Here is a 15,041-nt window from a genome sequence, read left to right on the forward strand (position 1 = left end):
CCGCCGTCGAGTCCGTTCTCCATTGGCTGGGTGCAACGTGGTGGTGACGGCACCGGCGTCGGTCAGGGCTACGGAGAGTGAAACCTCGGCGGCGCTTGCGTCGGAAACCGAAAGTGAAAAGCGAAAAGGAGAGAGGCCCCACTCCTTCCCCTACCTTTCGCTTTCGGGTGTCCCCGCCGAAGCACTTTCCCCGGCTTGCGGTGCGTGCATCAGCAGTTGCAGTAGGCTTCCGAGAGAGCCGCTTGCAAGACGTCCTCGAAGTCGCAGACGCACCTCGCGCGATTCTCCTTCCCCCGCTGATTAACCGCCCCCGAGCAGGCATGGCCCCGCGCCGCCACCTCGGCCAAGTTCAAGGCCTCTTGGGCATCGATCCCGAGGATGCCGGCGTGACCCGGTGCTGCGTGCCCACCGGCGACTGCTTGCGCGCCCAGCAGCAGATCAGCCCCAACAACAACGATCCGATGCTGATCGCCCTCGACGATCTAAGGGACACGGTGCGCGTCACCTGCAACAACGAACTGTGCACCAACGGCAGGTACATGCATCGAGAGTGCTTCGACCAGTGGGAGCAGACGGTGCTGGCCTACCTGAAGACCTGCGGTCGCGCGCGCTCGTGGTCAGAAAGGCAGCGCCACCAGAACCTCTGGACCAAGAAAGGCTACGACCTGGCCTACAAGGCCTGCGGCTGCAAGTGCGGCCGCGGACACCTCAAGAAGGATCTCGACTGGATGCCGCCGCCGCCCACGAGCAACATCTTCGGCCGCGTTGAAGACATCTCCGAAGCTGCCACCGCTGGCAAAAAGAAGAAACGCCGCAATCGTAATTCCAGGCCCACGCTGGCCATCTCCGCGACTCACGCCGTCACCAATGAGTCGAGGGGAAGAGCCGGCAGCTTATCTTCCAGTACCGGCTCCTCTTCGCCGCCGGCGTCCGGCAGCGAACCCAGCATCTCGCCGGTACACGCGCACTCCAAAAAGAAGTCCAAAATCGACGGTCCCGAGAAAAGCCGGTAAGTGACCTTCATTCTATAATCGACGTCGACGAGACCCAGAGGACCATTCAGATTTCATCTGCCACCTCTCCAGTCGATCCTTGTGTCAATCGAATCGATCAAATCACGTCAATCAAATCCTGAGACGTCGACTTTGATGGCTCCGTGCAAACAGATAATTAGACTTTTTCTGGTAGGGCTATCGATGCCCGAATCAATTTTGTAACTTTTAAAATTCAAACCATTAACATCCGACAATATTTCAAAGGAATCACTCGACGATTGTTTTTATATGAGCTTTTGTCGTCTTGAACACTTGCGCAACCTTGAATGCTCCATATTTGCATAATTTTTCCGGCGTCGAGATGTTCATTATAAATTCGTAAAGGTTTTTGAGTGGAGCACGTTACCACCGGAAAACGGTGCTTCACCACGCAACGTCGATGTGGCAAGACATGACGACCGACGAGAGTCCCCCAAGTCCCATTGTCTCCGTTTTCATGAATGACGGAAGAGCGGGCCTCGCCTCCGCTAGGTCAAGGTGAAAAGCCGTTTGATAAACGCGCCTATCGATTTCCCGGCGGCCACGCAAAAATGCGTCGTCTTCGCCACCCTCACTGCTTCGACCGTTGAGCAGGCCTCGACGGAGCGGCGTTTCGGATGCCGTGCACGTGCCTCATCGGTGTTGGCAGAAAATTCGCGGAAAATGACGTCATCTACGCTGAAACCTACCGTTCACACTCCAAATTGTTTATTTTGCATGAGAATGCCGGGTATGTGTTTTGCAGGACGTGGAAACCGAACTTATCAGTTATCACAAACGCATCCACAATATTTGATATGGGATGATTGCTATTTACTTTTATCAGATGCTCTATTTGGGGAAATATCATTCGGTCGATTTCTACCTATCGAGTTATCGCATAGATAAATATTTCACACTTAATTTTTTAGATGCAACGTCAAATAAAAAAGTAAATTCTTCACGAGGCACTTGTAATTTTTCATGGAGAATTATTTTGACCTGTTAAGTACTCGTTAAATCAATGACTTCCGAAGTTTTTTTTTTTTCTCCAAACTCAACTTAAAAATTACATACAGTTAGTTCAAGTTAGACCGGATAGAACTATCGACTGTTCAGTTGAAAAGTTCATCAAGTAGCCTTTGAATTTTTCACAACATTGAGAAGTATATCTTAGACTGAGGATCAATGACAAAAGTTAGGTTAGGACCACGTTAGGGAGTCACATTTTTGACTAAATTTATTTTAATTTAATGTGAGTACTAGGTTATCAAAAAGATTTATAATTGGCCCAGGACATGTCTGTGGCTACATATTTGGTAACATCCAATACAAAACCTCGTAATTTGACGAAAGTCGCGACGATGTGTAATCTGTAAAATGTTAGGTTAAGTGTGTTTTTTATGTGTGCATTAAATTACATCAGGACATTATTGCCGCAAGCCAATTGCAAAGATGTAATCTTCTTGGATAATCGGCTGGTTTTAATTCCTGCACTGCTGTGCTCACGGTAGGGATAAAGATGTAAATTCTTTTGTGCGTTGCTCCAAAAGACAGATTTTGGTGCATTAATTAAATTGAAATTGCATAAATATAAATCAAGCTTAATTCCACAGAAAACGAAACTTGACAAAAAAAAAGACGTTACACTCGCAAAACACAACTGACATTTGACAAAGAAGCCATCCCATTTTGATGAACTTTTCATTTGAACTCCCGTTACATAAGAGCCAGAAAAACAGGTATATTATTATGTTGTTTTTTGGAATTTGCTTCTTTCAAGTATTGAAGTAAATATTTTTAAATTGCATAATGTTTAATAAATTCCAGAGATTTTTAGTACATGTTTTAATTAAATGTTTTGATGATATCCCGTCGAATAAAATTCACCACAAAGACGCGATGTAACATGTATTTATACATAAATTTGTATATTTAAGAGGTTTTTCTAAAATTGCAGACATTTTCAACAATTAACACCTATTCTGTAATCAGTACAAAAATTTCAGATTTAAAGCATTTGTAAAAGACAAGTTCTTTAGTGTAATTAACACTTACATTCTAATTGCATTGTTTTTGAATAATATATTTGTTAGGCACTTTGAATCTTCGTTAATTTGTAAAAAAGTTTGTTCGATTTAACTTTGTGCAACGTCAGAAATGTTTTTTTACCAGACAAGTAACAGAAGAGTGGACGTATGCTTTTGTAATTTTTTTCTGGTTACTAATGTTTCAAAACAAAGAAAAATTCAGAAGATACATGAAACCCGACTTACTGATGCTCGTTAGTGATAAAAATATAAACAATGTCTGAAACCTATCCGATTAATGTTGACGTTGCATGCGATACTTCAGACAACTTGTTTAACATAAATGGATTGCCCAATTTTGCGGTAAAAGAATACAGTGGCAACGTCTGAGCATAATTTTGGATTTTCAACATTATCTACAATCTTGTAAATTTGCACTATTGCTCTTTTGCTACTGACAATATTGACAGTGTGACGATTTGTCAGTTTAGTAAGTATCAAACATGCGAGACGTTTAATGTATTTCTTCATCTAAATTTATGTTTAATAACATTTCGCACCTTTTCAGCTAATATTTTCGTTCGTGTCAATAATATTGATTTAGAGATAAAACCTCCATAGTACAATATCATCAATAAGTCAAATATTTGAAGAAAAGCAAATATTTTCAAGATTATACGTACATAGTTGTCGCAATAGGAATTTGTTCGTTTTTAAATCTAGTCTGGAATAAGTCGACGTTCCCGATCTTCCTTAACCTTCCGTCGCGAACCGACAATCAACAAACAACATATTGCGATCATCTGTTGGATCGGTCTCATAACGACGTTTGCGTCATTCAATAAAACCGACGCGACGAAAATCGAATATTAAATATTATCTCCCATGTAGGGATTCAGCGATTTGACTTTTCGAATAATTGATAACGTACGTGCCGCCCCCGGCAACCGCACAGTTCTAGTGGTAATTTCTTTGTTGACCTTTTGGCGGAGTAATTATAGACGGTAAATCCTATCAGCAATTTGCTAACAAGCCAGTAACCGAATCCGCTGATTAGACCCGTAAATCCGGCTCTCTCTAACGACACTATAACGTATCGCTAACAGCTCGACGTCGTTAACAAATGGAGCCGTTGAGAAACAACCAAGGGACTAATTACTAATTACGCCGTTAGCTCCTCTAATGCAATAAACCACCTTGACTTGACTGCACCGTGGAAGTCGCCACTAGTGTTACGAATGAGGGGACCTTGCACTCTCCTGCTGTTGTGCTGAACCATTCGATCCTGCGAGCTTTCGGGTCGGCGGTCACGTTCGTGTTTTATTGACCCGTGTATGTTGATTTTAATCAAAAGACGAAGATGGAGTTTGCAAATTTAACGAGAGATTAGGACGCGCTGTGTACAACACTCGCGCCAATGCAGTTTGTCTTCATAATTGCATCTTCGTCGCGATGTCTAAATCACTTGACGAGGCCCTTACGCGAAAATCGAACTCCTGGTGCGAAGAATATATTTTTCTGCTGCGATTTCACTCCTGACTTTTCTCGGAAAGGAATGATAAAGTGACCGACATACGAGTACAAGTTATTTAATAAAACTTAATCTTCCCACACTCCTCATATTCATCATTGTTTTGCAACGTCTCACGTTTCGTGCATAAATACCGGCGCTGCTTGTATTTTGTAGTTAACAGAGCCGCCACACGCGCGGAGGTAAAATGAAGGACAAGAAAATGGTCCTTCGATTTTCCAGGATGGCCGTGAAATTTTTTGTTCCAGCGGACATATTTCAGCAGGAAAGCTCGCCTACATGTTTCGCAAAGTTTTGGAATTTATTACGGTTTACCTCCATTGAAAACACGCACATTTTTCTGTGGCCACACCCCATTTTGGAAAGTTGCCATTACGTTTTTTTTAAGTCGTTGGCACGCCGTTACAGAAAAAGAAGTCTTCTTCGGTCGCGGCATTTCTTGAATGGTTTCAGCGACTTCGCTGTACCGCAATATTTCATCTTATTTTCGCACTTCCACTTTTTGACACCCCACCGGAGGGGTGAAGTGGCGTGGGTGTATTTTTGCGAGCCGTCGTGGCACGCTGGATATACAAGTAGATCCGAATAAGATTATTAGAAATTAATGTGTGGAACAAAAGAGTATTATGTACTATTCTTAGTAGAAGGTTGTAAAACAGAACAATACTGCATTACCACGGTCTGGTGCACTCGACGTCGGTCCTCTACGTCGTCGTGCTTCTCGAGAGCGATCGAGAGACGAGGTTGGACGGTTTTATATAGTTTTATGCCAATATTACGTGCGTTGGAGTGGTCAGGCTTTGATAACTCTCATTTATCGCCCGTTCTTCCGCCAATATTGCTACAGATGTCTCGTAACTCCTAAAAATACGAATTCCCTTTCCAGATCGAAGAGCGACCCTCCTCTTCCCGTCGGAGATAAATATTCGCGCCTACACACCGAGACATTTTTTTTCACAAGTGGGATCGCCAAACGAGCGGTATTGTTTTTACGCGCGCGGAATTCTTGTTTTTCGACCCAAAACCATTATTACATCCTTACATAAATAGATTATGCAAAATCCGTTCAAGGTCGAAAAACAGATAAATAAATAATTCGCCATTTAGTGGCTATTGCCAAAATTTATCACGAAGTGTCACTGCTATATTTACGGCGTCCCCTGCATCCCGCGCCTCCTGTATAAACAAGTGCATTAGACCGATTGCATGTAAAGAAGGTGTTAATTTGATTTTTGGCAGGCCGGGACGGGGGGGCGGGTGATTTAATGCGCCATCACTGTTATTTTTCTTGAAGATTACGTAATTATTTATGTGTTGATGGTCTCTCTGTACGACGCAGTTTATTTTTAGAAGCACACATTTTAATTTTCGCACTCTATCATTCGCGCCGCACAAAAAATTGCAATACCTTACTTGAGCCTCATGTTTGTGCAAGTCGCGCGAACGAGGGGGACCCCAAATGAATTTGATAAACGACACATATTTGGCAAACGGTTTTATCTTGTTTGGACCTTTGAATTTTTATTTGGTTCTTTACGACCGATACGTTCTAATCGCATTCGATTGGTACAAACGACTATGGCGAGAAACAAAACAGAGCGATGCCCTCTCGCGGTGAATCGGACAAATTACAATCATTATCGCGTTCATAAACAAGGCGGTACTGTAATTCTTTTACTGCCACATTATCTGGTTGTTTGCTTTGTCAGAATGTTAGGGGGGCGTCTCCGATTACGTAATTCCGATTCCCTCCAGAATGGTGTAAAAATTATTAAAAAATTAAATGCCAACACTCGTCTTGTGAAATAAGGTCAACAACTCTGCCAGTTGTAAACATTCATGAATGAGTACTAATCAACGACCAACAAAAAAACACCCATGATTAACACAGTTTTGTTGTTAAATTGTGTCGAAATCGCCCAGAACGATTCTGTATTGCGCAATGTTTACAACTCCTACTACTGCTAGTACTACTACAAATTCTTTGCAACACTTTCAATAAGGTATTGTGACGGCCGTAATGGATTTGCGATGTTCACCTCGGTTTTGAACGTGTCGTAGGTTACTGTTTGTAATCAAGTAGGTGACCAATTCGTATTGTTTCTTGAGCACGACAGGAAATGTTATTTTATAACCTTCAAAATAAAAAATGATGAATTTGAAAGCGCTTTCGTCTTAATAATTTCCGGAATGTTAATGAAAGAAAATGCGGTGGTACAGCCGCCGAATCGAAGAGAAAATTGTATCGTATCAATACCAAACCTCGAAATTCCTCAAATTTTCTCGTACGGTAGAACGTGTTTTTGAGTCGATGTTGCAATTCATTCGATTTTCTTTTGAGCAAATAATTCGGGATGTAGGTGAGATAAGTCAGTTTAAAGTGCTCTATTTACAAGAGTTCACAGCTGCAGACGGATTGTTGGTTTTCGATAAGACTTCAACAAATGCAAAGATGACAAAGCGTCATTTTTTGATACGTGCATTTAGTGTCGACTCGTCGAAACCTGTTCATGCAGTCGAAACGAGTTCTTAATTGTATCGGTTAATATTAATGAAAAGGAGCGCCCCAGCTCCTGATTAGCATTCGAAGTCTATTTAAAGCAATGCCAGATATGGAGCTTGTAATTATTGTAATAATTCTTGGAAGCCGGGGCCTCCGAGGAGCAGTCTGGTGCATTTTGACGGTGGCGCACCCGAAGACTTTTTCAAACTTTCTGAATCAATAAGCCGGGCAAAATGTGAAGAGTGTCGTGCATTGTGTATGCAAACAATAATACCTTTTATCTGTTGGTGTCAATGCACTGTAAATTTGTTGTCCGTGTTATCTACATAATGTCTTTGTAAATACGTCAAACTCGTTGCTTAATACTGTCAATTATAAATTATACTTAGATGTGTAAAATTCCCAGAGCAGCGAAGTTGTCGGCGTTGGATGTTTGTCCTACGGTCGGGAGCGGAATTTATGGGACGATGGTATTTGGTTTTGATCGCAACGGTTGTAGCAGCTCCGTCTTGAGTCTAATTAAGTGCAATCTACATAATGTAAGTCTGGAAAGTCTGGGAGACAACCTAATCCAGATCCGTACTTTCTAATTGAATTAGAATCCACACCGATACGTTAGTGGATACACACGTAGTTTTGCCTTTAACAAATAACACTTCTGCTCGTTTACGCCATATTTCATAGGAAACCACCAGAGATAAAGCAGCGAAACAATTCGGAACGATTTTCACTCTTAACAACTGTCCGGATCCTGTTTAACCCACGGGTGCAAAAATTCGAACCAATTATTTATTAATCGATAACTCGGGAGGGTTTGGCAAATTCGCGTAACACAATGCAGATGCTCCCGGTGCCGAAGTTTCACCATCATTAGTTACGATAATGGACCCGACTAAACTTGCCAAAACTTTAAACAAAGCTTAAGAATTTAGTAGTATTGAAAGCACGTAAAGTTCATTTTCCCATTAAGTTTTCACCATGAGAATCGAATCGTTTTGTTGTGCATGCACTCGAATAAAAACCGTCATTGTTGTAGGCAAATAAAACGGTAATGTTATCACATGTGGTGCTATTTATAGAGTTATGAGATATGGAGAATTGTTTATGTAAACAAACCGCATGTTTGTGTTTATATAATTAAATCGTACGATATCAAGGTTTAATCTTTTACTTTGTTTCCAGCACTTTTATGTTGACTTCAACATAATTATGTATGTGCTTATGTTGGTTAAGTGTGAATTATTAATTTTAATTTGTAACGTGTATTTAATTTTTTCAATTGAACATTTTCTACACCTGCAGACAACAGAACTTCCAGAAAATCAATGAAAAACATTTTGTTTGTTTTCAAAAGAGGAATCGTGCCATGTATTTGACACGAGAGGTGACGAGAGCATCAGTTGAAGTGTTGACATAATAAATTAATTTTATGTCATAAGTATCTTGTCTTCAAACTGCGATAACTGATTGACAATATCGGATAACAATTTTTACTGTTCAAATTTTTTTTTTGGATACGGTAATATTTTTGTTGCTTGTTATTTTTTCTGACAAAAACTATTCAGAGCTTTGTCTTTGAAAAGGATACACTTTTTTAGATGAATTTCCATTTTGAAAATAATAAAATCGTTGAACCAGAGCGCTAACAAGATTCCTCAAAGTTCACGCATTTTTTATCAACAAAGATTCCAGCGGGAAAGCAGGCCAAAGATAGCACTGCCAGTGTCACTGTGAAGGATTTCTATTCAAGTTAGCTGACTTGCCTTACTTAGATAAAAAACAATCTTTTATGTAAACAACTTGGAATAAAATACTAAAGACCAAAAAAGTAATAAACCACTCGTTCTTCTATTAATTATTCAAAGGTTGTCTAGTAATAGTACGTTTTGGATTAAAGACACAAGCTTTAAAAAACTCGTCCGACTTGTTCCTTCTCTTTTAAAATCCGTTCATTTCTTTTTTTTTTCCAGTCTTGATTGCCCGCATGTTGCAGTTTTCTGTTAATTCCATTTTACTTAAAACACAATCCTGTCCGTGAAGATGATAATGTGAGAAATCAGCTGGAAATAATGAACTTACTTCCCTCCTGTGCTAACGGCATCGAGAGATCCGGTAAAGGCAAATCGGTTTTACCGTTTCAGAAACTTCTTGCAGGCATATTTTTATTGGAACAATCCATTGTTTATTTTTATGGCGCTTTTGCAAACTTTTTATTGGGGCGTAATGCGTAATTACAAGTCTGCCGCTAACGTTAGTCTTCCTTGACGCTTCGAAATAACAATAATCACTAGATTTTCTTTCAGTGCAACACTTCCATAACAACCGCACAAACGTGCAACTTCTTAGTGTAGCACACGGTAATTTATGAAGTTTACGGCCATCACGCAGTAAAGTTTGGTTGTTAAGTTAGTTGTTGAGCGACTTGAAGAAGGGAAATACAATCGCCTGAGCTTTCAGAAATTGTGGACTCGTCAGTGTAGCATGTCGTAGGTCAATGGAGATCTTGCGCCGTCGAATTAATTTTCACGTGGCTTTCATCAGATTTCCTCCCATTTTCTTTACTCGATCGTCTCGAATAAATTTGATTTTGCTAGAGTAACGTCTGGCAGTGATATATGATCCTTCGGGGACTGCATTACGTGAGTTAAGCGAGCAGATACAGATATATCTACTCATGCAGGTCGAGGAGCGGCGAGTGCAGCTCAAACACGTCGAGTTCGTGACTGAAGGTGGCGCAAAATCGACGAAACGTCTGGTCAACACTCATTACCTAGGCGTGGTGCACCCAATACTATCACATATTAATAAAGTCAAAGTGCAACGTACCCTATTTACCTCACCTGTTACTCTTTCGACAGACGATTTACTCCGCAGGTTCAGGGACGATGCGAGGAAAAACTACGATTTGTTCGACTCGATTAGATTTAATTGAGAGTTGGCCTGAGGCGAGGGATTCCGTAAGCTCCCATTACCGATTTCATGACAGATTTGATCGCGTTCTCTTTATCCGAGGCATTGCGATTCGTGTGGAACGTGTTCGTGGACGGGAGAGGGTTAATCAGGGAGGTTGGAAATTAGGCACGTTAGGGGTTGGGAATGCTACCACGTGATCTTCACCGTTCCTCGGGGAAAAATAAACGGGACAATTGTTGACCGGAATTAGGACGGGTGTGAACGTGTTGCAAATCGGTTTTTAATAAAACGCCCCGAAATGTGTTAACTTCAGGGATTTCCACCCCTGCTAATTGAAAAGTCCAATTTTTTTATGCGTTGTCACTGTCAGCTGGGTGCTTTTTCGGGTTTTGTTTCTGGTATCTAATAATAGACGGGAATGTCTACTTCAACTGTCTGTCCCAAATGCACGGTTAAAACGTTACTGGCAAATCTTCAATGATTACAAAAATTTTATTTGCTTTGTCTGTGTAAACACCAAGTTAATACTTGCGTTGTTTTTGGATACATCAGTTTTATGTCAGTTTACAAAAAATAAATAGTAAACAATTTTTCCTGGATCTTGTTTCTCTATGTGGTATTGTTTCAATAATGTAGTCGCAGTTTTTGGATTAAAATGCATACTGAAAAAAAATATCTGGATGTAGAGAAGACGACGGCATCATAACCTACAACAAAAATCTTCATTTACAATGGATGACAATACATTTTATGACCGCGCATTACTAAATATTTTTATTACAATGCAAATGTAGGTTAGGGTTATGTGCACTTAGTGATCCACCGCAATACACGAGTATATGTGAAGTTGCTTAACAATTCTTGTAACGACCATTATCACTTTTATTTCATCCAGAAATAGGTTATGGATCTCTTGCGGGCATGCGTGCCTTCGCGAAAATAACTCTTTTCCTTGTTATTTTGCAAACGCGTGAGATTAATAATAATATTTTGAGTAAAATACGAGTAATGCGATTATTGTGTGCACGAACACGCTCCAAAATATCTAAATTCATTTGTAAATCCTAGATGACCCACTTTACGTCTCGTTATGTGCGTCTATCAAATGTAAATAGTCTTACAACATTGAAACAAATCTTAATTATTGTTTGTCCGACCTATTTACATCTCGGGGAAAAATTTAAATCGTCCTTCCTTCCAATTTGCGCGTATATATAGTAACCACCCTGTCACCGATTTGTTTACGAGACTTGTCCCAAAAAAAAAAATCAGAAGAGGCGCCAGTTGGCGTTGGCGCTAATACCAAGTCTTCAATTCAATTTTATTTACGTTGTTGATCGGGGTATGAATTTCCGTCAGTTGGTTGTTGCTCCCTCCAGCTTTCAACTGTTGATAAAATTAGGCGATCGCTCACTTCATTGAAATCCGGGGAATCAAGTTGTGAGCACGTTTCTTGTATCACACGTCAATACAACGAGATTACCTGATCGCGACGTTTTCTTTTCACAAGATGTGTATCAGCAAATTATTAGTCTGGAGTAAGTACCCTCTTAAGCGTCCGAGAATTCAGCAGCAGGGGCGGGACGTTCAGAACTTCATTTAATGTCATCCCAGGTGGGATCCGTTTGTTTTTTACGCCGCCTTCGGGAGTCTGGAGTGTTCAGACCTGATAGCTCTCGTCCCTGTGACGTCACTTGGAATTATGGAGAAATACCTAATAGAACTAGAATATCGATTCAGAGTGGAAAATGAAAATGCTGATCCTTTTAAAACGAAAACTCAAAAATTTTGAAGTCTGAGTGTACACAATCGACAGGTGTCAATACAGTTATTAAAGGTGATTCACCTCCTCTGTATGCTTAATAATTAATAACGATAATCCCGAGCTTTATTGTGAAAACATAAATGGCGAAGAAGCTTTATACCGGCAGATTATATTATTAGTTGGTTTCATCGAACTGAAAAAAACCTTGAAAGGTGAGAATTTAATTTAGTTCTGGTCTTTATTCTACCCTCCATTCGTGTCGCATAACTTTATCAATATTAGAAATCGTTAGCAGCTCCAAGGTGATAATGATGTTTGTCCAACTGGTTTCTGGTTTTGTACCAGCGTACCCACCCACCCTTGGTGTATTTCTATGGTTCAAGAATTTTAATATATGAGCTGACGAGTTTTCTCATCGTTAAAGAGCTGCGCTCCCTTTTATCTACATTAGGGTAACGTCTGCAGTTTATATGTTTGTTGTTCCCGAATGACAGCCTTACGACTTCACGCCGGCTACTGTAAACTTTCACGATCTGCATTTTTCTTTTGACTTGTTTGAAACCTCGCGCCTCGTCCATCAAAACTTTCTCCAACTTTTATTCATACGGATTCGGGAGCCAATTAGGCTAACTATCCCGCGTTAAAGGCTCTATTGTCGTTCAGTAATTTGATCTCGGTTTTTGCATGTACCAAACTTTCTAAATACTTCTGAAAATATTTACTTGCGACGTTTCGTAACCAAAGCTCGACAATGAGTCGGAACAAAATTCGACTTTCGAATCGAACCCTGTCAGTTTTGGGCGTCGCTGATCCGCTGACTGAGCACTTTTCCACAACCGTTCCAACTTTCGTGAGCGGGCCAAGGTCCTGGGATCCTTGATGGTCGCGTCTGTGCCCACCTAGCAACAACTACTTCCTCACTGTGTACGTCTGTGCGTGTGATAACCGCGACCGGACCTGCCTCAACGCGTAGCCGGTTGTGCGTGATAATAAACTTTTTAAACATTGAAGGATGTTCACATGTCAAGTGGTTAATAAACTTCATTGAATCGTTCAAGGTTTGGTAAACCAGCCGTTGTGCAACACGAATGTAGAGGACATGTGTTCAAGCCGGGTAATAAACACTTGCCCCTGTCGATAATAGTTTGTTTCAATATTGGAACAATCGAAAATTTTTTCGAAAAAATGCACGACCACTGTTCAAGCAAGGACGTTCACTCACGACCACCGCATAAATTTATTGAACACACAGTACACGGCGCGCTAATGTGTTAATGCCAACAAACAGGCTTTTGTGTTCTGAAGACAAATGAACATGCGGGCGGAGGGAAACTATTTTTTGGACTTGCACTTCTTGGAAGTGGAGGTTTTTCAAACGACCAAAAACTAACGTCACTGATTAAATTGTTTGTTTATGATGTGACCTTATTAGCTGTTCGGAGGCGTTTATAAGGTCACTTCCTACAAAGACATCACGTCACGACGTAGTGGAGAGATTTATGAGTTGGTGGTGGGCAGGTTTGTATTTGCACCACCAACAGCTAAACAGTTATTTAATGAAGAAGATAAGAGATTTCGTCAACAAATCTTTCACATTACTATAAATCATGCAGCGTCATAATACATCATGGAGATGAACGGTTAAGGCCCCCATCGGTGACCTTTGATAACTTCAACTTGCTACAAAGTAAGGCAAATCGACTGTTATTAATTTTATGTTGATCGAATTCGTTCATTTATTGACTCGTCCTAACTCAATTGTGAATTCGTGAAATAAATATTGAAGTTGTTCTAGGAAAAAGAAAGCTCTTGGACAAATTCGGCATTAAATTAGTTGTGTAATGAGGTTGACAAGCCACCTGCATGTCTTGCTTAATGCACCGTTTACACATTAGTAGACTTGTATTTACCGAAGAAGTGCTGCATCTCTTTTGTAATTAACATCAATTATAATCTATTTGTCTTCCACGGAACTCAAGACTAATAGCCAGAGTACTGTTAGTCTTCACCAAATATTGTGATTGAGATTGATGGTGGTCATGGCTCGAGGTTAAAACGGGATTCAAGATCTGTTCGTAAAAATTGTTCGTCGCTTTGTTAACAAAATATTTTAAAAAGAAACGCGCTTCTCCCCGGCAGGCACAATGGGGCTGGCTATTATGCGGAGGATGAACAAGGGGGATTTTCTGAAACATTGTAAAATGAATTTTTCCGCGTTCTGTGCGTATCTTATCTGGAAACCGGCGTTAATATTGATTTTAATTTCGGGAAATAAATGGTCCGTGACAAAATTGCTTTCCAATTGAATTATTTTTGGGTTTAATGAATATAGAAGAGTTTCTGGTCGTGTCCATAAAGTCTTCAGACATCGCCGAGCAGTTGTAATGCTAATTGCCGACTTTCTAAATTTTTAATAGAACCTCGACCGCCAACCCATAAAACTAATTTACAGTTTCCGCACATGCATTCCGCCAGAATTACCTGCAATTTCACGGAGGGCCGACCATTTGGTGGTTAACGTATTATAGGGTCGGTTCGTTTAAATCCTGAAATTTTTAACCCTTTAAAGGGCAGACTCGCGTTTTCGTTAATAGCGTTTTTTACGCATGGCTTGGCGCGTTAATGAAACCGACTGCAGAGCAATTTTGATAATTTCAACGTGTCGAGAAAAGTTAAATAAAACCCTGTTACGTGTGCTCGTTGCTGGCTGGTGTTACCACCTAGTGCAAGAGTACAGTTAATTCTTATTATCGATGAGATAACAGTGATTTAGAGAAAAGGCGACATGGTAGTAATTGGGTAACTGGTCACAACAGTAATGTTGAGAGTCAACAACTTCAATGAGCAGTACTACCATTCATATACTGGTATTGTTGCTTACCGTTACTCGTAATTTTACCTATAACAACGACCCATTATCATTATTTATAAACATGTTTTCTGGTTTATGTACGCTGCGTTAGCCGTACCTTGAAAAGGCTATAAATGATAGTTTAATGGTTGCATGAATATTTATAATGTGCGAACAATAAATCGGTTTGTTTTGTTTTCCAAAGTTTAAGCTATTATCCTACACAATTATTATGAACGGCTTTTATGAGAATTTTCCTGTTAGTTAAGTCGTAATAAATAAATGTGCGGTTTTTAATTGATTTCATTTGCTGCACTCCGGTCAGGCGTCAACAGTGGTTTTGCTTTTGCAATAAAAATTGACATTCGATCATATTACAAAGGAATGTCGAGCTATTACAACATAAAAATAATGAATCAATTATGTGGCGGCATT

The 15,041-nt window shown here is 40.4% G+C and overlaps 1 protein-coding gene across 2 annotated transcripts in view; it reads left to right on the forward strand.

Annotated features, from left to right (window-relative positions):
• The first annotated feature begins 9 nt into the window (after positions 1-9).
• heca (headcase) overlaps positions 10-15,041 on the forward strand; it is a 70,491-nt gene continuing 55,459 nt past the window's right edge. Inside the window, exon 1 of one of the 2 annotated variants that reach the window (XM_069054998.1) lies at positions 10-1,009. In XM_069054998.1, the coding sequence (XP_068911099.1) occupies positions 321-1,009 (689 nt within the window). In that variant the 5' untranslated portion in view covers positions 10-320. The remainder of the gene's footprint in view (positions 1,010-15,041) is intronic. The other variant, XM_069054999.1, reaches the window with a different exon arrangement.

The sequence above is a fragment of the Tenebrio molitor genome, chromosome 7 (assembly GCF_963966145.1).
Source record: "Tenebrio molitor chromosome 7, icTenMoli1.1, whole genome shotgun sequence".
NCBI lineage: Eukaryota > Metazoa > Arthropoda > Insecta > Coleoptera > Tenebrionidae > Tenebrio > Tenebrio molitor.